At 41.0% G+C, this 24,065-nt stretch overlaps 2 protein-coding genes across 7 annotated transcripts in view; one reads left to right on the forward strand and one right to left on the reverse strand.

Moving 5' to 3' along the window:
• The window catches only part of SLC28A3 (solute carrier family 28 member 3), a 46,363-nt gene extending 22,340 nt beyond the window's left edge, over positions 1–24,023 (forward strand). For both annotated transcript variants that reach the window (XM_039875650.1, XM_039875649.1), the window contains exons 3-18: positions 382–464; positions 3,846–3,937; positions 4,846–5,035; positions 6,093–6,237; positions 7,484–7,597; positions 8,220–8,297; positions 10,388–10,468; positions 11,649–11,729; positions 13,860–13,985; positions 15,578–15,708; positions 16,860–17,028; positions 17,436–17,633; positions 21,761–21,842; positions 22,566–22,664; positions 22,881–23,001; positions 23,857–24,023. In XM_039875650.1, coding sequence (XP_039731584.1) covers positions 382–464; positions 3,846–3,937; positions 4,846–5,035; positions 6,093–6,237; positions 7,484–7,597; positions 8,220–8,297; positions 10,388–10,468; positions 11,649–11,729; positions 13,860–13,985; positions 15,578–15,708; positions 16,860–17,028; positions 17,436–17,633; positions 21,761–21,842; positions 22,566–22,664; positions 22,881–23,001; positions 23,857–23,983 — 1,917 coding nt within the window. In that variant the 3' untranslated portion in view covers positions 23,984–24,023. The remainder of the gene's footprint in view (positions 1–381; positions 465–3,845; positions 3,938–4,845; positions 5,036–6,092; positions 6,238–7,483; positions 7,598–8,219; positions 8,298–10,387; positions 10,469–11,648; positions 11,730–13,859; positions 13,986–15,577; positions 15,709–16,859; positions 17,029–17,435; positions 17,634–21,760; positions 21,843–22,565; positions 22,665–22,880; positions 23,002–23,856) is intronic.
• Positions 1–24,065, reverse strand: part of RMI1 (RecQ mediated genome instability 1) — a 226,723-nt gene that overhangs the window by 12,508 nt on the left and 190,150 nt on the right. The window lies entirely within an intron of this gene.

Below are 24,065 nucleotides of genomic sequence, written 5' to 3' on the forward strand. Positions count from 1 at the left end.
CCTTTGGAAACCAAAGCTGGCAGTCTAACGGGAGATTTATGCAGGCTCTGGTGTTAACTTCATTTAGGCACTTGCCTGAAAACAGAACTGGGGTCGAATGATTATGGTAGAGACGGAAGCGAAAAAGCTGAGATATGAGCCTGTTCCCTAAAGAAAAGGAGAAAATATCAACAGCTCCTTTGGAAGAAAAGGGAGAGATAAGTGTGATCCTGGATTTTTTGTGATAAGGCGGAAAAGGTCTGTGCAAGTGGATAATAAGAGTTATATTCCTGCATAATAATTTTTGAAAGTTGTTTGCCAAAATTCTGAGCAAAGGAGATCAGGGTCCAATATGCTCAGGATTCTTATTATTCCATCTCTGCTCCTATGTTTGATTTCCAGAGTGAAGAGCAGGTCACCATTGAGCAGGATTCTCCAAGAAACAAGGACAATGAGGACGGTGATCAAGAGACACATCAGAAAGGGTACAGGCTCAAGCCAGAGAAATAACCACACCTGCCTCCTAAACAAAATGGCTTTCCTGCTTTGTTTTATTCTCACCTGATTCTTAACATTTCTTATTATTTATTCAGGATGGTCACCACCACCAATATCCCTTCCCCACTACCCCCAACACCATTTTCAAAAAAATTAATGGAGCTCTAAGGTAATCAACAGGGTAAATTCAAACTGCTGATGTCCTGGGAACCCAATATCTAGGCCAGTTTTTAATTACAGGTATAAATTACCAACTAAGTGTTCCAGTCCATATGAAAGTAGTTAATTTATCTTCTCAGTGTCAATCAGTAAGCAACTGGTTTCTCAAAACCTGATCCATTTTAGATCCCAATGAACTTACTCTTACCTTGTGGTATCCTGAAGGTATTCCAAGTCTTTATCACCTCATGAGGTAGGAAGGCAAATTGTATTATCTTTATTTTTTTGGACCAGGAAAAGGAAGCCCAGAGAAGTGACTTACTCAAGGTTAGTCGACTAGGGAGGAATAAAGCTAATTTACAATTTTGGCTTCTGATTCCTTGTCCATAGCAGTCCCCAACCTTTTTGGCACCAGGGACCAGTGCTCCTATGAAAATCTAATGCCCGATGATCTGAGGTGGAGCTGAGGCAGTGATGCTAGCGCTGGGTAGTGGCTGCAAATACAGTCGCCCACCACTCTCCTGCTATGTGGCCCAGTTCCTAATAGGCCATGGACCGGTACCAGTCCACGGCCTGGGGGTTGGGGATCCCTGCTTATCCAGGACTGTCTGGCTTATCGTAACACTAAAAGTTTGTCAATTTTCTAAATTCCTATTTAAAATTTAATTTTAATTCCTAAGTCTCTGAAGAACTTGATTTTTATGTATCAGAGGATATCTGTGGAAATGGTCAGAATCAGGATTGAAAAAACCTTGTCACATATATATCAACAAGAATAGTTACCACCTTAGAAACCTGAGATTAGTTCCATCCTTCCTTGTACTTCATGAATCTCTGACCCTGGAGGCTGAGAGACTCTCCCGGGTGGTCAGAGGTACTCAGGTTTCACTAACGTTAATGGAACTGAAAAAGCCACGAGGAGGTTAGGAGTGGCTCAGGCTAGATGACCAAATGGCAAAAGTGTCTATTTCTAGCTACTTTATTTTATACAGTGTCAGGTTGCTGTAATGGACTACACACATTCTCTGCAATTAAACAATCTGATAAATCCGACCTAAAGTAGATGGATGTGCCCTATTAAATGTTGCCCTCCACCACCGCTACTATTTGATGCCGAGGAAAATGCATCATCCTCTGTTTCCAAATTAGACCATGAAAAACTTAGTATTTACTGCACTCGTATTCCCTCAAAATCTTCTAGAATGGTGTTCTAATTCTCAATACACACATTCATACACATACATAATGACAAAAGTTTCATGAAATAATAGCTACCATCACTATGTGCGATACTCTATGTGATACACTCTGACATATCCTATTCTTTCTTTCAGTGACGGTTATCCTTCACAACTCACTAATGGGTCCCAACCCACAGCTGTAAAATACTGTTCCAGAAAAGCAATTTACACTCCCATTTCATTTGTCTAGTAATTCAGCAAGTGCCTGTCACGCACCCTTAATGTCCAAGGTGCCAATGCTACAGGGCTCACGGAGATCTATTCTTCGGAAGTTAGCCAGTCAAGGCCTTATAACAAAATACAAGAAAAAAAAAAAAACTAGCGGGAGCAAAGTGCCGAGGAATGCCTCTGTCCGAGGAGATGCAAGGCTTAATAGAAGCAAGGAAGTGCTATACCCTGAAACTTGAAAGGGGCCGAGTCTTGGACACGTGGGCATGACTGCTAGGAGGAAGGGAACTAAAGGCATTACTACAGGGAGGGAGGTCCCAGCTGGAGGCCAAGTCATTTAAGGTCCTGGAGATCAGGAATCTTCTATACTGGACGAGAAATATTTGTTTTAGAAATCCTATCCAGTGGCCTGGAAGTGGCAGTGGTTAAATGTGCAGGTAAAGTCCTTCTACTCTGCCTCAAACGGGAGAATGCCTCTGTTAGATGTGGCATTGAGGAAAGAGGCACCTGCAGGGAAGCCAGGTTCCAGAGCAGGTGTGGACGGACCAGGAGCATCCTAGGAGATGTAAAGAAAGGTCATGGGTCCAGCCTTATGGCCTCTCCAGTCTCACTCACTGGTGGACATGATCTTCTCCGAAAGAATTGCTCGCATGCACATATTACTCACACACTACCCACCACCCCACAACAAAGCCCTAGACAGAAACAAAGACACACCAACAATTCCAGAATTTTCTGAGAAAGCTATATTACAGCCTGCTGGTTAACGGCTCTCAAATCCACAAAATCCTATTTTACATTTCAAACACCTAGTGAAGTCTGTCAGCTTTCCACTAAGAAGTATGGTCAGCAAGGACAAGGAACCACCAACTTACTCAAACTTTGTAGAACCAGAGGCATGAGAGTTCATTGGATTTTTTTTTTAAGTTAAGTTTATTGGGGTAACATTGGTTAATACAATTATATAATTTTCAGGTGTACATTATAATTCGACATCTATTGTGTGTTTACTGCCCAAAGTCCAGTTTCCTTCAGCTACCATATATTTGATCCCTTTTACCCACTTCGCCCTCCCCCTATTCCCCTATATTTGACCTCCTTTACCCCGTCTATATTCCCCCTCCTCCCCCACCCCACTAGTAACCACTAATCTACAGTCCTCTGGTAACTACTAGTCTATAGTCCATGTCCATGAGTCTCTGTTTGATTGTCCTGCTCATTTGTTGCTTTTAGGTTTATATCCCACATATATGTGATTTCATGTGATTTTCAACTTTTTCTGCCTGGCTTATTTCACTTAGCATCATTATCTCGAAGTTCCATCCATGTTGACACAAATGGCAGTATTTCATCTCTTCTTACGGCCGAGTAATATTCCATTGTATATATGTACCACAGCTTCTTTAGTCATGGATTTTCTTTTTAATCAGCCTTTAATAACTGTGGCTTAAAAGCTCACAGAGGCCCTCGTAGTCCAGTGAGAAACACTCTCATCCTATGATTTATTTTCAGCTTTTGGTTCGTTATCCATCTCCCCTGCTCTATTTTCAGGAGCATGTTTTCTCCATCTCTGTAATCCCTCAGGGCTTGCACATCCATTCAGAAGAGGTCGATCTAAGCCATGGCTGAGTTTAGTCTAAAATGAAATGTTTCCCATTTCGATTTTGTAGAACACATACTTTGTGAATTTGTTCGTTTACTTGCTTTATTTACAAAGCCTCATCTAGCCATAACATGCCAGTTTATTTCACGTTTTTGGCGTTTACTTCCGCTTGTCATTTTGCTTTTGTGTTGTGATAGGTACCTGGCAAGGAAGTATGTTACGGTGTGTGATTTTTGTAGGAAACACAAGACCATCTTTCGATACATCATCTGGGGCATCTTATTAGCAGGTAAATAACAAAAGGGCATGGGATACCAATGTCTCTCTTCAAGGGTCCCCCAAATATTATGCTGAGCTTTCCATGGAAAGAAAATAAATCTTCCTCTTCCTCTAGACCACACTGAATCATCCAGAGAGACAGAGAAGTAGATCAAGAAGGCACTGAGTTGCGGGTCTCAGGTTGGGGTGCCTATACAGACTGTCTCCCTGTCTGGTTTATGCAGCCAGAAGCTAATTTTTCAGGTTACCCATGCTCAAGGTCTTTGTTATTGTCAGGCGAATTTGAGAGTTGGTTAATGCAAATCAGGTGAATGGAAAACATGGCAGTAATCACAGGGTAGGAATCTAATTGCAGGGCGAAATACAAGCAATTAATACTTTCAGTGGATACAGTGCTGGGAGTTGCCTAGAGTCATGTAGCCTATTCCTCTGGCCTGAGGGCATAACCGTACTGTCTACAGTAAACCCTTGATTAGGGTTGTCCCCCAGCAGGAAGCCAAGAGAATCAATACCTTTTTGCCAGTGCTTGCTTTAGCACCTGGGCTTTATCTGATAGATTCTTACCTGCTTGCTGTGTCTGGATATCAGGAAAAGGTGGTTAGTACTAAGTGAGAGGCCCAATGATCAAGCATCAAGATTCAAGAATTCAGAAGGTTCTCTAAGAAAAAAGACCTAGCACCCTGTCCTCCTAGCATTCGTGGTGAGATTATTAGGAACTTGCTTTGAAAAAAACAAAAATCCCCAAAATATAGTCCTTATAATCAGAGGAGCCAACAGTCATATTAAGAATATCAAGAGCATTCTTCCATTCAATGGTTTGTCAACTGAACCTGCCCTCGGCTGAGCCAGGTCGATGCTGGAAGCAGGTCTTCAGGTGGTGTTGGTGATGTTCGCTGTCTGCCTTTGCTTTCTGGACAGGTTACTTGGCAATGGTGATTGCAGCTTGTGTGCTGGACTTTCACAGAGCCCTTCCTCTTTTCGTGATCACCGTGGCTGCCAGCTTCTTTGTGGTCTGGGATCACTTAATGGCCAAATATGAACATCGAGTTGATGAGTTCCTATCTCCTGGCAGAAGGCTTCTGGACAGCCATTGGTTCTGGCTGAAGTGGTAAATGCAGTTGGTTCTCTTATTGCAGTTGAGAGGGATATTAGTTTTTTCCAACACTGTTCCAAAAAATTTGTTCTGAAATTCCTTCCTCACTTATGGGATATTGCAGCTAGAAACAACCTAGAGGATAATCTGTTAAAATGCCTTCATTTTACAAACAGAAAATCAAGACTTAAATAGAGCAATGATTCATTTGAGATGTGTGCAAATGTTCCTATAAACTGCCTTAATTTCAAGAGCTACTAAATAATAAAATGTTGTCCAAAACATGTGACAGTTCTGACTTGGGGAGATGGCTTCCTGCTGTGGCCTCAGTGGGAGAAGGGACCTGTGACTTATTAAGCCAACTTTTTCCTATGGGATCCTGTGTCCCACAGGTGACCACTCAGGGGTTTTCCCTCAGACTCTGTCTGTAGGACCTCCTCTCTCTCCAGGTGGAGGGACCCAGGACCAGTTTTCCCCAGCATGGCCCACACGGGATCTACCAGGAAACCTCACACATCCTTGGCCTAATAAACCAGGATATTGCAATCCTAACACAGCACCCTTTCTGGCTCTGTCATCCAAGCCATGAGTCAGCCTTGTCATGCCTGCCATATTCCTCAGGGAGTCAGAACCCAGTTTAAAGTCCAACTTAGCTCTCTGAGGCTCAGGTGAGGTCCTCCAAATGCAAAAAACAATTTCAAGTTCTCCCTTAAAAGGAAGAAGGTAACAACTCACCCATCTCCCAAAACAGAGGTGATGATTCCCAGTAGATCTCACAAAGAAATGACTAGACTTCCCTCTCCAAACATCCTTTTTCCTCTCTGACCCCTTTATATATCCTTGCACCAGCAAAGAGCCCGAGAGTTGTGGAGGTGAGGAGACACACTGCTTAATTTTTTGGCTATTTGCCTTTATAGCCACAACCAAAGAAGGTCATTTGCAATTTCTAGAAGCACAACTTCCTGGTGTCAGGGTATGTTACTCTTGTTAATATTTTTTGTTTGGTGGTTTAAGCCTTATAAGATTTTGAAGTTAGCACAGGAAATGATGCCAATGCCTTCGGTTCTCTTAGGGTGATTTGGAGCTCACTGATCCTGGGGATCATTTTCTGGCTGGTCTTTGACACCGCCAAACTGGGCCAACAGCAGCTGGTGTCCTTTGGCGGGATTATCATGTACATTATCCTGCTATTTCTATTTTCCAAGTACCCAACCAAAGTAAGTATGAAATTGATCTTTATTGGGCGTTTTCCCTCTTTGTTTTCTCATCTGTAAATTGCTCAAAATAAGGAATGTGAAAGAATTTAACTGTTATTCAATATTTGTCTTACCTTGCTATGATATTTGAAGTGACTAGGGCGCCCTTCCTTCCTCAGCAATTTTCATGGTACAGTTACTCTCTCATTTTTCATTCTCAGTAATTTTCTAGTTACACAACCAGTGAGATGTTCTCTCCTGTCAAGTCCATTTCTATTCATGTACCCCACCCCCCAACCCTGTGAAACACACATTCAGAGAAAACTCATCCATTCTAATCCAGATTTCCCCAGACCAGCAAATAATCTAGCATTCTACCATTGGATTCTGCGGTTTATCAAATTTCCATTTAAAATTTAGGCTATTTTACTATACAACTTTGTCTTAAACAGTTTTGTTCATGTGGAATTCAATTCTCATCCTTGTTCTGTCCACTCGTAACCCACTAAATGAGCGTGGATTCTGAGACATTGAAGCTTTCAAGTGTGACTCATAATGGCAAACTCTGGAAAACTTACTGGCTGAAAGGGTGACCCAAGGGGAAAAAGTCACCCGATATGACCCAAAACCTTTGTCCTGTTCTGGTGAACATCTCCACTGTGTTCTATGTCTCCAATCCCATAGTTCTTTACAGGCCACTCATCTCTGCACCAAAAACAAAAGCAGATGATTGTCCATTACTGCTGTACTCTCCGGGTCTGCATTAGAGTTAATTGGTTCCTTTTACAGTGAAATGAGAGCCCCTCGACAGGATGCAATTTCACTTAATTCGCTTACAAATTGTCAGATCAACAAACCGTGGGCACACAGAGAAGTCATGTTCTGCCTTTCCATTTTCCAGACAGGAGAAATAATGGCATGTACCTAATACCAACAGCACAACTAGGAAAACCAGATCCTTCCTCCTTTACCAGCCCTTCTAAAACTACTCTTATGTCCAAATTATTTTATCATGATATAATGGTTACATACTCTCCTGGGACTGAAGTCTTCAAATTCAGAATTAGAAAGAAGGAATGTAACCCTGAGATGTGTGGGTATGATTCTATCAAGAGAGTCTCCGCCCTAGACTGCTTTGGCCTCCCAAAGAAGAGGGGTCATAGGCCACATGTGTGACGTTTCCAAGGAAACAGTGATCCTCTGGGCATTGATGCTGAGTTCAGCATTCATTTTCTAATAAGATTTGTCTCTTCATCATTCTGTCTAGGTTTACTGGAGGCCTGTCTTTTGGGGAATTGGGTTGCAGTTTCTTCTTGGGCTCTTAATACTAAGGACTGAGGCTGGATTTAAGGCTTTTGATTGGTTGGGCAAACAAGTTCAGGTAAGGTGGGTTCAAATGAACACCTTGCTTTTACAGTGCTTTTACCATTTAGATACAGTCCTCAAGACATGCCAGAAATAGGTTTATTTGTCTGAATTAGTTTACCCAAATTTTAATTCTATAGCATGAGTTAGACAAATAATTTTATTTATGTAGAGTATGTTAATCTGTCTAGTTTTTTAATATTATGGTTGTCACTTACCCATATCATCCACTACATGACTCCCTATCGTGGTTACCCCTTCATTCTGCCCAAGGGGTATCACGCTTTTAAGATGGTTCCACAAAGAGCGAAACAGGCTTTCTTTGCATCTAATGGTGATGAGTGCCACCTATGTGCCATCTATGGCTTGCTGGAACGAATAACCATACCTGGCTCATTCTAGAGCATCCTAGAGTCAGACTGAATGTCAAAAATGACAGGAAATCTGTATGCAGGTATAGTTCAAAAATACACTTCCAGGCCATGCAGTAGAGGGGGAAACACTGAGAAAATTAACTTCCCAAGTCTATTTAACAATTTTGCTGAGTCCCTACCCTCTGCAGAGCCTGGTAGTACTGTAGATTGTAACCATTGGTTCAGTGGTTTTAATGATCTGCTCTTTCCCTCTCTTCAACTCAGATTTTCTTGGAGTATACCAACGCTGGTGCTATATTTGTCTTTGGTGAGAAATACACAGACCACCTCTTCGCATTTAAGGTAAAGCCAAACTCCTTTTATATAAAGTCACTTTCTTTTCAGTAACTTCTCAGTCTCAGTAACTGACCAGAAACCAGGTATATGCCTGTCAGGCACGTCATAGGGACATTACACATTACCGCTCTTTTTCATTTACAATTATATCTTAAGTCAGTGGACGACAAATATTTTATTTTGTTACTTTGCCATTAAGGGAACCATCTACAGGAAGTCAGAAATATTCAAATCCTTTTGGGGGGAACTTGTAGCATTGCTTAAGATACTTAGGAAAATCATATGGGGTAATAATATCTGAGATTTCAAAGAAAAGATTTTGTTGTTATTTTATTTTAAAGATAGGAAATGGTTGAGGGGGAAAGAATGGTAGGCATATGGCCACTAATGGCTTCCAGATCCAGGATTGGTGACAGCTCTGCACTCAGGGAATTCCTCAGTCCCAGGCAAACCAGGACAGCTGGTCACCCACATCAAAACTCTGTTCTTCTAGAGCCACCCCCATGCTAAATCTTTCCCATCTTTCCTTCAGTACAGCCTTTGCCTAGGCAGGCATAGAAGCTGGGCCTTCTCTCAACCTAAGGAGGGATGTTATTCTACTGGAGAAAGGCAACCTGGCCCCATGCCCAAGCCTAATAAGTTCCTTCCTGAAGCTCCCACAAGTCCCAGGAAGCTCACCTTCCTCTGGGAAATCCCTACAAATACCTGATGATGAGTCAAAAAGATGCATGTGGCTTTTTTTTTCCAGCTGTCTTTTTTTGTGGTGTGTTATTGTTCCTACACTTCTAAATTATTTGCTCACTTAGGGACTCCAAATTTACTTCCAAATTACCTCAGCTTCAGTTAGGCCAACTGTTAATGGTGAATCTCTTTTAAAATTGCAGATATTTTTGAACCGTTGATTTGATGCTTTGGTGCTGATAGCTATGCCTTCTCTGAAAGATCAATTTTTTATAAATTGAGATTGAAATATGCTCATATTATGACTGCTTCAGAACTGGAAAAAATAAAGCCACAAGGAAGGAGTAACTTGCTGCCCAGACTGTCCAAGTGTCTTCAGACCTTGTCCCCCACCGAGGAGCCACCTCCATCATTTTGCCCATAGAAAAATCCCTGTGGGAACATGGGAGAGTTGAGCCCCTCTAGCTTTCTGAAGATTTCAGGAAGGCTCTGTCTGCCCATTCAAGCCAATAAAAGCAGATAAGTGAGTGAGCTGTCAATAATGGCACAGAATGTCCTTTAATATATTATTAATAGATTTTTCTAAATTAGATCTTCTCCTTGGTCATTCTGTGCCTCTGCTGGCAGCTTGTCCCTAGTCGTTTAGCTGGAGAACAGAAGGGAAGGGGTGTGGAGGGGTAGAAGTGCAGAGGGATGCGGACTGCAGCTCTGTGTAACCTCTGCAGGGTAGAAACTGCTCCTCGTAGACACAGGCTGCACGGAAGGCACCCAAAGGGCATCAGGAAAATAGGACCTAGAAAAACACCATTTTGTTAAAGCAGAGGTAAACTAGTTTCCTGAGTCTGATCATTTTAGTGATTCAAAATTCTATAAGTAAAATAATTATCACTTTAAAAACTAAACAAATGAGTGCTTACTCTATGGGATGCACTGTGTATAAGCACCTACCATGCTGTATCTGATCTGTATAGACACTATGAATAAGAATTTGAGTTCATGCACACTTCATCTCCACCCAGGTCACTCTGCTAATGAGTGGTGATGCCCATGTCTGTTTCATATAAGAACAAGCATATCTGCCGGTAGCCTTCAGTTTGCTCATCCAGTTATTACAAATTCCCCCAAAACTTCATCCCTTCTCTGAGAAACTAAAGTAAGGAAAGCTCATCGTAGCACAGAAAGAAAAAAAAAATGTCATTTCCTATGAAATATGCTATCCAGAACAAAATAGAATGAGACTGGAAATGGGGAAGCTTCCCAGTAAAAGTATTGTTTAGGTCAAGTGAAGTTTCCAGTATTTTTATGATGTCTCAGAGGGAGAAAAGGAGGCAGAAAGGAGACTGATCTGAAACCTACTAATGCTGCTGAGACCAACCGTTAACCTGCGATCACTGTCATGCCCACTCCGCCCCCAGGTCCTGCCGATCGTGGTTTTCTTCAGCACTGTCACGTCCATGCTCTACTACCTTGGATTGATGCAATGGATCATTAGAAAGGTACCAGAACTGGAAGGGATTGGGTGACAGATGTAGAGCTGATTATTTCAAGGACAAAGTTTTAAAAGCCTTTTATTGAGATTTTTCCAAAGTACTTTTCTCTTTGTACCAAGATCCACCACTACCACCCAAGTCATTAGACTGAAACCTCCAAAATCCTACATGTGTCCACAGAGGGAATTTTTTTTTTTATCTCAGGGACATCTAACAGGGCTTTGACTTGCAACCCACTGGATATCTTCAAGAAACCTTACCAATCACTTCTTTAGCTAAAGACTTGACTCCAACAGGTCAGACACCTGCCAGGGAAAGCAGCTGTCCACCTGATGCCTAACACAGAGTCACTGCTTAACCTCAGGAGGTCACAAAAGTGGGTACTCCTGGTCTAGGAGTTACTAGAGGATCAAAGCAGGAAGAGAAAAAGGGGAAGCTGCTTTTCATTCCTGGGGGAGTTTTATGGGCATACAAATCTAAAAAAGAAAAAAGGTCTGAAAAGTTAATCTCATTCTTGCTGCCCCAGCAACATATGAGTCAGTCCTACACTCATATGTTAAATCAGAAAACTAGGAAAGTTGTAAGATGGTTTGAATGCACACAAGGACAAGGCAGTGCATACAGTTCCTGAGCATAGCCACAGCCCCTCTTTTGATCCCTGTAAATAAATAAGAGAGAGAGAGAGAGTCAGAGAGAGAGACAGAGAGAGACAGAGACAAAGAGACAGAGAGACAGAGAGAGAGAGAGGCAGGGGCGGTGGGGGGGCAGGATCCCAGCAGAATTCAGAATTTCAGCAAGAGTGCCAAGGCCCATAATTTTCTAATTGTTGATTTAAACATTCAGAATTACTTTGCTCATGTGTAAGCAGAATGAAAGGAGAAAAAATGCAAGTCAAGGGCTTAAAACGATGCCTGGTATTCAGTAAAGCCTGCATACCTGTTTACAATATTTCAATCGAAAGTCATTTGTATAATGTTCAAAGTATATACAAGGACTCACACCACTCAAATAGAAGGATTTGATCTGCCTGCTCTATGGACTAGATATGATATATTCACATGTAACACCATCACTACCTGCCAACAATTGTTGAAGGCCACAGCATTTTCCTCCAGTTTAAAGATTTTTATCCCTGCTTTGAGGTTTTGTGTATACAAATAGTTTCTCATTGACTTTTCATGTTTAGATTGGATGGATAATGCTAGTTACTATGGGATCATCTCCTGTTGAATCTGTGGTTGCTGCCGGCAATATATTTGTTGGACAGGTAAGTTGTAATATCAAAAAATAAAACAAAACACCTGCTGAAGTGGATACTCTTTTTAGAAAGTGGAATTTTTAAAAAATTGTGTTACTTCTTTTAGTGTAAGGGAAGGGAGTCAAAAAAGGAACTGTCAGTATTGATAACATCTAGAATCCAGAGAGAGAGAAAAAGTCAGAATGAGAGAGAGCAAGAGAGAGAAAAAGAGAGAGAGAGAGAGAGATCTCTTCCAAGAGTCTAGGTGCACTAACGTGGGATTTGGGTTTTTGAAAATTTATGGAGAGGAAAAATGATTGATTCATTTTATCAAAGCATTGGGCTTCTCATTTATAAATTCTGAACAAATCTTTTCTGAATTTATTGAACTGTTGAGGTCTCTGGCTCACCTTTCAGAAGCTAGCAGCTTGTCCACTCAAATGGAGTTGACCATTTATACTGCAGCTGCAAACATGCACAGGCAGCCTCTCATTCTACAGTATAACGATCATGGTAATGAAAGAGATCAAGAAAGGCTTTTGACCAACAACCATAAAGCTGTACAAATCCTTGAGCTCATTCACACCTGTCTGAACTGGGCAACAGTCTTGTCTTTGCCGATGAGCAAAAAAGCCCTTTCACTTCCTTGACCCATCACATAGATAAATGTTCTTTTGCCTTAAGTTCATTTAAGTAAAAAAAAAAAAAAAAAAAATGCCAGGGATATCCCTCAAAACAGCAGCATTCCTAAAGTGTAGTTGAGTAAGAAATAGTAATGATCACCCTCTTCACTCGGGATGTGTAGCTTCAGGCAGAATGGCATCACACACGTGGAAACCAAGTGTGAATGCTTGCTAGCATGGCTGCTGAAGGAAATTGGATTTGAAGCTAAAACCAAGTAACCCAGAAAAACACATGGCCCCAGATCCTAGGCTTACAACTGCTCCAAGCAGGCTGAGCCTTCTTATTGGTAAGCCCAGCTTCTAGCCTGGAGCATAGTCTGTCAAATGAGGCCCATACTTCCTTCCGTAGGAGTTGATTATTGTAATTATAGTCATAAAGTCTCTCAGGACTAATTAGGGCACCATCTTGAGTTGATTACTCCTACCTGCAGGGTGAGAGGGCTCACGTACTGAGTTCCTATTTAGTCCATAAATTGAAGCTCAACACATTCAATTTTACAAAACAATTAAAAATAATGAGGGGAAAATTGTAAAATTGCACACATGCTTCTATGGTGCTCAATTTGATACTTAACATGCTAAAAATACAGCTATTATTTATGGAGAGCCCCACTCTACAGGCAGTCAGCCTGCCCTCCTTAATGGGCCTCAAGCGTTTACAACTACACCCACTCCAAGTCCTTTCCACCCAAGGGGAAGAGAAGGGTCTCTGATTCTCAATGAGAAAAGGGATTGCAGGCCCCTGTCCTTGTTATTGCTAGTATCTATCTATCTATCTATCTATCTATCTATCTATCTATCTATCTATCTATCTATCTATACACACATACACACACACACACATATATATATATACACACACACATATACACACACACAGTTCCTGAGCATAGCCACAGCCCCTCTTTTGTGTGTGTGTGTGTGTGTGTGTGTGTGTGTATGTGTGTGTACTTGTGTCTCTATTTCCCTGTGGTGTCAGCAAAGTGGTTTAGGGTCTGTCAAATGAAGCTGGAAAGTGGAAAGTCACAGAAGCTTGCGAATCACAATTCTCAAGGCCAGGCCATTGGGTGGAGTTACTTGGCCAATGAGGTTCCCACCTTATAAAAGCACATGCAGCCACCAGAATTCAATCCTAGGATAGGTTGGGGCCATTTGGCCTTGCAAGCTTTGCAAACTTTACACATGGCTCTGTACCATAAGCACAGTGACCTGGAGTTTAAATGACTCAGACATCAATGGCATGGGTCCTCAAACTTTAGCATGCATCAGAACCATCTGGATTCCTTGCCCTACTCCCAGAGTTTCCGATTCAGTCAGTCTGAGAATTTGCATGGCTAAGGAGTTCCCATGTGATGCTGATGGAGCTGGTCTGAGGTACACTCTTAGAAATACTGCTTTTAGAGAATGGAAATTTGAGTAGATTGGCAAAGACTCCCAAATTTGAAAGGGAACATTTAATCTTGTTCTTCGTTTCCAGTCCGAGTCTCCACTGCTGGTCCGACCGTATTTACCGTACATCACCAGATCCGAACTCCACGCGATCATGACCGCTGGGTTCTCTACCATTGCTGGAAGTGTCTTAGGCGCATACATTTCTTTTGGGGTAAGAATACTTGGAGGTTAATCTATGGAAAGTACAATCTCTTCTTCCTTTACTTTTGTTATTTCTTTTTTTCTTTCTTTCTTTTTTTTTTCCTTTTCCATTGCTACTGGGTAAGGAGGCCAAAAGAGTGTCCTTTTTTCTATACAGTTGGTCACAGTTCCTTTGGCATTTGAGTGGAGTGACCCCAAGGAGCTTTGGGGCTTCATTCAGATCCCTGCCACCTAAAGGTGAATTATATCCAACCATCACAGAATGAAATGTTATGAGGTTACTTTGGCTGAAAATTTTAATTGTCTAAAAATAAATAAATAAAACTATTACTGACATTAGTAAAGGTAATGTAGACCAGGGGTCAGTAGACTGTGGCCCATGAGCCAAATCTAGATCACTCCCTTTTTTTTGTAATTGAAGTTTACTTGGAAACTAGCTACTCCCATTTGTTTCTCTATGGCAGCTATTATGCTACAGAGTTGAATAGTTGTGGTACTACAGGTCAAAAATATTTGCTCCCTGGCCCTTTACAGTAAATGCTTTCTGACCTCCGGCCTACAGCAGCGGTTCCCAAACTTTACTGCACGTTAGAATCACCCTGGAGCTTTCAGAAACCCTTATGCCCAGGCCCATATCTCAGAGTAATTAAACCAGAATCTCCTGGGATGAGACCCAGGCATCAATATATATTTTAAATCCCCAGATTCCAATGTGCATCCCAGTTAGAGAGCTGGTGGCCTATGGTATGGGGCTGGAGAACATCATGATAGCTGGTGCACATGCCCCAAGCACAGAGCTTACAAGCCACACATAGAGGCAAACCCCTAGTGGAGAAATAGGATAGAAGTGACCCAGGTGATTAGGAATTCTTACGACATAGGCAAGTTTCATTCCAAGACTTCATCTGGGCCTCGGGGAGCCAATGAGTAGGAAGAGGGAGGAAGAAAAGGGGCAAGAGGACATCAGAAATAGCAGCTGGACAAGCTCCAGATAGCAGTAGGGAGAGGTGCTGATTCTGGAATTCTGAAAACACAGGGACAAGGATGGAGAAACAGTAAGGTGTGGGAAGGGGTGGGGAAAGAGTTTAAGTGGACCAGCAGTGAAGAAAACAGAAATAGCTTACAGATTAAAGTAACTCTGGATTAACACATATTGTGTAAAGACACAAAGGATTTCAGGAGAGCAAAAGGAAGATGGAGAGGGGTGTATCTATGCCTGCACCCCAGACATCCCTTATCTAAATTGATGACATAATATGGGCCTTACGGACTATTTAAACATTCAAAAGGACAACAAAAAGATGGAAGAGACTTCTTTGAAAGTTTCTACAGCATAGAATTAATTCTCTTCTGAAATGACTTGACTTTATTTTTGTGCTTCTCCTCAAGGATATGATTAATACAAATTCCTCCCTTCTCCCTCTGACTCTCAAGGTGATGCTGACTTGGCTAACTGAGCTTTTCCAAGCCTCCAAAGAAACATTGTTTTCTGGCATAGGATCAGTCCCTGACCATCTTTTCTCTTATAAGACTTGTGGGTCATTCATTTTGAGTATAACAGAAAAGCTATACCTAAGTTGGCATTTTCTCCTGAAATCACAGGTTTCATCCACCCACTTGTTAACTGCATCAGTTATGTCAGCACCCGCATCACTGGCTGTTGCTAAACTCTTTTGGCCTGAGACAGAAACACCTAAAATAACCCTCAAGAATGCCATGGAAATGGAAAATGGGTGAGTAGAACATGTTCACCACATTAATGACTACACAAGCTGGGAGTGGTGGGGGACAGTGCACGGTGGTCCAAATTCAAAGTACAGCAAATATTTGATAATCGGAGAGCACAGTGAATTATGGCAGTAAACTGAATTTAATTTCCCAGTGACTATTTAGACGTCACCCCAAAAATCTTGTTTCAACACTTAAGGAAAACCTTTCTAAATACCTGGATGTCAATACATTTCCTTGACTATTCAATGTAGAAATTTTACTTTAAACATAGTATAGTGTTCATTGAGTTTTGGTTTAAGATCGTTGGAAAGCCATAGGCTAATCATTTCTAGAATTTTCTTATATAATAGGGAAGAGATAGTGTGATATAAATATCCTTAACCCCTCATCAGTTCATTTTCTTTGGCCCTGTGTAAAAGAAAAGAAAAACATGGAAAAAATTAAGGACTTTAGGCTGTTCAAAAGTATTTCAGGAAATAAAAAAATGAATCGGCCAACATATTTTTGAGATTCATCCTTTGTTCATAAGTACATAAAGTCATAACCATGAGTGAAAAGCAAGTTGTCAAAGAATGTATCGAATGTGTGTGATTCCATTTATAAAGTTAGCAAATGTGTAAAGCTACACATTATTTAGGGATACAGACAAGTAGGAAAAGTGAAAAGAAAGGGAATAATAAGCAAATTTCAAGAGAGCCAGTTATTTCTGAGATTAGAGAAAAGAGGTTGAGATTAAGAAAGAGTGCATGGGGGGCAGGAGAATGGAACTCAAAGATGATGGTGACATTCCATTTCTTAAATGAGGTGATAGATATTCAGACCCTGAATTATTAGTTCTTAAATCATGAATATTTTATAAATATTCTCTTGTAGCTACTTTTAGTTAAGTGTAATTTTTAAAACCTATTTTCATCTTTTCCCAATCTTTAAATTATAAATGACCATATTAAAAGAGTTGTATAGCAGACACCATCATCTATACTCAATAATTACAAATGCCATCACGATTTCATGGAATCCAGGTGAGAATTTTGACTCAAGCATGAGCCCGAGAGTTGGTTTCTCCATCTGAATGAGTTCTGATTAAGATGGAAATGGCGTCCATCCACCGACAACTCTTTGGTAATTCTGGGATTACTGTTTTTTGATAAAGTGATTCGAGGAATCTCCTAGAAGCTGCAACACAGGGAGCGTCCTCATCCATCTCTCTGGTGGCAAATATCGCTGTAAACCTGATTGCCTTCATTGCCTTATTATCTTTTATGAATTCAGCCCTGTCCTGGTTCGGAAACATGCTTGACTACCCACAACTGAGTTTTGAGGTATAATGTTCCCATGTTTCTCCTCCATTTTGTTTCCACCTATCTTTGTTTAAAAATAAAAGGTTTGTGAACAGACTTCCCTAACTGCCTGTAATGTACTCTTACCCAGTGTACACACTTATCGTGTATTCCCCACCTCCCCACCCCTCTCCCTTCTTCCCCCCATTCTCCTCCCCCCAACATTCAGTCATTCTCTCCTGACCCAACCCAAGAATTCAGATTACTTCAAATGACCTAATTTCAGCCTTGACTCCTAATGGATAAAGGTGGGCAAGGGTACGTGAAGGGATTTCTATGCCTAAAGGAGACACAGAGGGGCAGGAACAATCTTGTCATGAAGGTGAGGCAGAAGCTAATCACTACTCTCGTAAAGTATCTGTTTTTGATTTTTTTTTTTTTTTTTTTAGCTAATATGCTCCTACATCTTCATGCCCTTTTCCTTCATGATGGGCGTGGACTGGCAAGATAGTTTTATGGTTGCCAAACTCATAGGTTATAAGACATTCTTCAATGAATTTGTGGCTTATGAGCACCTCTCAAAATTGATCAATTTAAGGAAAGAAGCTGGACCCAAATTTGTAAATGGCGTGCAGCAATATATGTCGGTGAGTCAATATTTTGATTTCAGTACATTTTTCATCATATATATACATTTATCAGATAGTTACTAGTGCCTCTGTGTGTCAGATACCATGCAAGGCACTTCGGATATACAGGAGAACAAAACAGACCAAAATCCCTGATCTCTTGGAGCTCATAATGTACATAGCACCTCATAATTTTCAGTTATTTTGAATTAATTAGTGTACATGTGTGTGATTCCTGGACTGGAATCAATCAATCTATCAACAAATCTTTATTAAATACCTTCTGTGTACAGCATACTTAGATACTGAGGCCATGGTATTGAACAAGTGATAAGGCCTCTACCCTAATGAGGCTCATAGTCTAATGATCATGAAGCCTTCTTTTTTCCAGCTTAAAGAATTCTATGAACTCTGAGAAACCACCTACATGCAACATAGTGCCTGGATATCCTAAAGAAATATTGAGACGGAGTTGCAACTCTTCAAGTGGATGAGAGAAAAGAAGCAGCTCAGGGTCTGTGGTCTGAACCTCTGAGACGAGCATCCTCTAACTATGTCAGGATTTCAGGTCAATAGGCTGCAAGGAGATGCTCATGTCTCTTTGGTCTAGATAGAATAAAGGAATTCAGATGAGGCCATTACTTAAGCCATGTTTGCAGCTGAGTCTCCAATTTTTACTTTCCTAAAGAACAGAATTGTTGCACATGGAAACTCTTAGGGAAATGGTGAACATTTCTGACCACCACCATTATTCACTGAAACAATCCATTTGGAATTAATGTTCTAGGTACATATTTGGCTTTAAAAGGAAAGGGGAGGAAAAGCATGCTACCCAAGGTTCTAATTGAGAATTACCACCTCTGAACACCACCACCATCTCTCCCAGCCTCCCGAAGGCCAAACATGCAAATTTACTCCTATATATTACACAGATATGACAGCATACTCTGGGAGAGTACTGATTTGTATTTTATGATCGGGGCATTTTGACCCACATATCTGATATGAACAGTGGTTCTGTAGGTCTCCTGTTTTTCAAATGTTCATTCTTCAACTGACTGCACAGTGGAGATTGGCCCATGTCCTCATTGTTTGGATGCCACCACTAACCACCTTACTTCTCTGCCAAAAGTAAACAATAGGCTAGATTAAGTGAAATGTTTTCCATCCCCACTGCCAGCTGCCAGGAGAAAAGTGGTTTTGTTAGTGAGCAAAGCAAGCTCACAGTTCCGGCAGTGCTAAGCAGTTTTGTGAGCAGGTTATTAAGAGGATGAAGACAAGAATGGTTGAGATGATTTGGACTGGGGATGAGTCCAGCCACAGACAGCCACACAGAGGACATTTGGAAATATAAGCTCAATGGCTTCTACTAGTGTTGAGTCGCAATAGGAAAAGTATTTTTATTTTTCTAGATTTCTTATTTCCAGTCAACAAAATGGGGATGAGTCCCTGCAGTTTCTTATTTACCAACCAAGAAGTGGTGATGGTGTCCCAACCGTCTCTAGAAAAGGTATCACATAACTGGAGTGTGCAATCTGGGTACAGAGGCAAAACTCCAGTGCGATCCATTGAATTATGCCCACTGCTGACTTCCATCTAAGATAAATTGTACCTACATACCCAGGATGAGCTCTTTATTGCTCTATCATGTTCTCTTCCTTAATGATAATAACTGTTTGTTTACAAGTGACACATAGCACGATACAGAATTCAAAAGGTATAAAAAGATGTAGAGGGAAAGTAAGTCATCCTCCTTATTTCTCTGCCACTCAGCCCCTCTCCATGTACCATGTTATGCTCACTGTTCTTAACCTTGCTCTTTGCACTTAATGACATATGCCTTGCCATGTCAGCGTCTGAGACATAGTACTCTATTTTATGAGCACATTGTAATTTATTTTAACCAGTTGTTGACAACACTACGACCAGTTTTTTGCTATTGGAGGTAGTGCTACAACCATTGTCCTTGTATGTACGGCACTTTTGCTCTTGTGCAAGGAGAGCTGTAGAACGTATTATTAATTTCCTAGTGCAGTGCAGGTCCTTCCATCATGTAATTTTACACATTTACGGGAAAAGGCCAAGTGGAATCACCCCAGCCTTCTTTTCCTCTTATTATAAAACCCTACATGGCCACATCTGTGTGTCCCCTCTCCACGGCTCCCCAGAAAAGGGAAAGAGGAATCTCAAGTGCTTTATGCCATCTCCCTCCCCACAGTCTCTTAATAGGCTTGCCTGATTTGAACCAATTGAACTAAATGAAGCACACTAGAGAGAGCAGGGGATGAGAACGAGCTTTTTCAGAAACAGTGGACTGCTCGAATACTTGAAATATTTTTCCTGCCTGCTATATGCACACTGACTGAAAATCAACAAAGGGGCTCTCAGAAACCATGAAAAAGGAGAGGGGCCTTATAATCAATAAAAACTTACCACGACCACTTGAGTCTTGAATGTGAGCTTTAAAAATTCCAGTTAGTAAAAAAAAAGGCACCACTACTTTGAATGTAGCATTGACCTGGTTTGTTCTTTGAACCAAATCATAGATTTTTCAGGATTTTGAGAAGAAAATTATTACCTCAATTGTGTGGGTGCCTTTACCGGATTGGATATGCTTATGGTGAAAAACAAAGTCCACTGAATCCTCTGAGCCTCCTACAGTCACTCCCTCAACCAGAGAAAGAATTATCTGGCCTGAGCAGCGCCTCTTGACTATGAGAATATATATAGAGGGCCATATTCATGGTTTTACAAGTTCACCTTCCATCTTCTCCCTGCCCTGTGAGAAGGATCTTAATTCTCTTCTAAGAGGCAACCTAATATTCCTACGGGATAGTCAGAGCTGAGGAACAAAGAAAGGCCAGCATATACCACAGCCAGACTGAGAGGAACTACTGTGATATCTGTGAGCTTCCCTTTTCCTAGGATAATTCCTTTTAAATTATACCTTTTTTACTGAAGTATAATTTCATACAAAAAGGCCTATTTTGGGTGTACACGAATTTTGACAAATGCGTCACCTGTGTAACAACGACCACAATCAAGATATAGAACATTTCCATCACTCCCAGAAAATTTCCCTCAAGTCTCATTGTAGCCAACAACCCCCTCCCCAGATCCAGGTAGCAAATGATCTATCTTTTACTGTAGGTTACTTTTTCTTGTTCTAGAATTTTGTATAAATGGATTTACTTAGCATTCATGTTATTGCATATATTAGTTATTTTCCTTTTTATTACAGAGCAGTATTCTATTTTATGGTTATCACAATGTCCATTTGCCTGTTGAAGGACATTTGGGTTATTTCCAGCTTGGGGCTATTATGAATAAAGCTACTATAAATATTCACATCTAGTTTTCTTGTAGGCATTTGTTTTTATTTCTCTTGGGAGAATTCCTAGGAGGGTGGTTGCTGGACCATACAGGCAGTGTATGTTAATTTGATAAGAAACTGCCAAGTATGTTTGTATTTTATAAACAGGCTGTGTCAGCTTACATTCCCACCACAATGTATAGCGTTAATTGCTCTACATCCTTGCCAACACTTGCTATGGTCCATCTTTTTAGCCATTTTAGTGGATGTGTAGTGGTATCTCATTGTTTTAATTTTCATTTCCCTGATGATTAATGATGTTGAACATCTCATGTGCTTGTTAGCCATTCATGTGTCTTTTGCGAAATCTCTTTATCTGTTTTTTATTGGGTACTTATCTTCTTACTACTGAGTTATAACAGTTCTTCATACATTGCAAATGTCTCTCGTCAAATAAATGTAATGTGAATGTTTTCTGGGACCAATATTGTATCTTCAGCAGCTAATACTGTGCCTGGCACATTGTAACGGGTGGCCAGATCCTATTGAATATTAGAAGTTATCATTGTGTAGAAAGTAGCAATTTGTAGAGGCCAAGACAACCAATCCCAATTCAGAGAATCTCCGAATCCACACAACCCCTATCCTTCCCTTGAAATTCAAGGGGAGATGGGAAAAAGAGTCCAGGAAGCAATGAGTGTTGGGCACCATGCATTGTACATTTATTTGTCAATATTAATTCCATAGTCACAATAGGAAGCCTAGTTAGGATGTCAGATTTATAAGCTGGGTCACCCCATGTATATGTCTGTGTGTTTTTGCTTATTCACAGATCCGTTCTGAGACAATTGCCACTTATGCTCTCTGTGGCTTTGCCAATATCAGTTCCCTAGGAATAGCGATCGGCGCACTCAGTAAGTGAAAAGAATATTCAACAACAGATGTGATGTAAACATGCTTCAGATCTCCACTTTGCTCTAATATTATTCATGTCAGAGGGGTAAAAAGGGGCCCTGCAACAGCAGTAAATCCCTTAGGGTCAATTTTTTTTTATTCCTGCTCTACAATGAGGGTTTCCTGTGTATACTCAAGCTAACCTGAGGAAGAATTTCCTCAAATGAACAGGTTCTTCTCCACCCAGAGATGACACATAGGTTTCACTTTGCATGCCAATTTCAAGAGATTTATAATGGCCACCTGGAGAAGGATTCTGAGGTCCAGTGGAAGTTCAGTAGGAAAATGCTATGATTAAATTGTTATGTCTGCCGTGAGCATAGAAAGTAGATGGTTATGGATGAGTTGCAAATATTGACAATCCTTCCATGCAACCCATTTGCCTTGCCATACCCCAACATATTAGGAGCTTTTTGGATAAAACTGAGGACTTGTTTCTTTGTGCAGACAAACTTCTTTCCTTCCCCACATACCAGAGAACTTCTCTGGATATGGAGCTCATCACTAAGATCTTGAACCTTGAACTTCCCAGCTAAGTTTTGTTTTTGTTTTTGGGTTTGTTTTTTTTTTTTAAGTCAACTTAGCTGATGCTCCAACCCCAGAATAACTCTCAGAGGCTAGGAATTTGGAATTAATCAATAGCCTCAATAGTAATCTCTTATGCTTGCTTCCATGTTTCCCAGCATCCATGGCTCCTTCCAGAAAGCGTGACATCACTTCAGGGGCAGTGAGAGCACTGATTTCAGGGACCATAGCCTGCTTCATGACAGCCTGCATCGCAGGTACTGTATCCTGTCCTTTGAGTCCTATCTCCCTGTGCCCACAGGATGGCAGCTTTCAGTGGGGCAGTGCATCCGACCTGCACACACAGCAAACTACTGCTGCAGAAAGCTGAGAGGCAGAGCTGCCATTGGATATTATAAAGTAAAATGTGTGGAATATGGTGGAGAAACTCTTTGTTAATTAATAAAATCACTGGTACTCTGTTCTACTTCCAGGCCTACTGTCTGGCACCCCTGTAGACATCAACTGCCATCACATTTTAGAGAATGCCTTCAACTCCAGTTTACCTAGAAATACAACCAATGTAGTATCTTGTTGCCAGAGTCTATTGAACAGGTATTGTATTCTTAATTATAATTTCTTTATATCCATTAAAGCCCCCATCCACTTATTTTTATAATTTTGTAACACTTACTTTACTTAAATATAAGAACGTGTGTGGCAATTCTAACCACCTCTCATTTTGACTTTTTTTCACTAAGACCAGGAGTCATAACACTAGCCAGTGTTGCTCAAGCATTTAACATGTCCCCAGCTGTGTATTAGTCGCTGTGCATGAATAAGCTCACTTAAACTTTGCAACCACCGTATAAGTAAGACACTCTTGCTTTGTTAAACATTAGATAAAATCAGGGCTTGGAGAGGCTATGTCACTTACTGAAGCAAAATGAGTACACACACAATCAAGACAGAAAGACCTAAGAAAATTTCTGCCCATAGAGTCCATGCCCTTAGCTAGTACCCCATATCAGTTACTAGGTACTGCCTCCCTTTCAAGGGGATCAAGCAATGCAGACTGTCCTGGCAACATGGTGATGGGCTATGGTGGATGAGGTGCCACCAGTGATCCATGCCAGCCACACCCACCCTGTACAGTTTCTGTTGACTCTACAGAGTCAGTCACATAATGAATATCCCCACCTGACCTGCCCTTCTTAATGTACAAGTGTTCTACAAGGGCTGATTCAATCCTTTGCTTATTCTGGAGAAACTAGGAGAAGCCCTTAAGGCCAAATAGGATTTGAGGGTCAAAACTAATTCTCTAGTGCCTCTGTCCTTAACTCTCTCTAACCAGAATGTGAGGGGGTAAATCATCTTCCCACCCTATGCTAATTTTTAATGTGTCATCTTCTCATCTACTGTTTCTATCTTCTAAGGCTCAACTAACTGTGTAATTCTACTTTCCACTAGCTCTGTTGTCAACGGTCCCGGCCAGGTCATCCCAGGAGGAAACCACAGCTTGTATTCTTGGAAAAACTGCTGCCAGTTGTTGAGTCCATCAACACTGAACTGCAGTTGGATTCCTAATACATTCTGAGTTCAGCCACTTCTCCAACAGAACTCTAAGTATAGGTGCTGATTTTCCTGCGTTGGGGAGAAGAAAAAAAAAAGCTATTCTC

This window comes from Pteropus medius, unplaced genomic scaffold, assembly GCF_902729225.1.
Source record: "Pteropus medius unplaced genomic scaffold, Ma_sr-lr_union100, whole genome shotgun sequence".
Lineage (NCBI taxonomy): Eukaryota > Metazoa > Chordata > Mammalia > Chiroptera > Pteropodidae > Pteropus > Pteropus medius.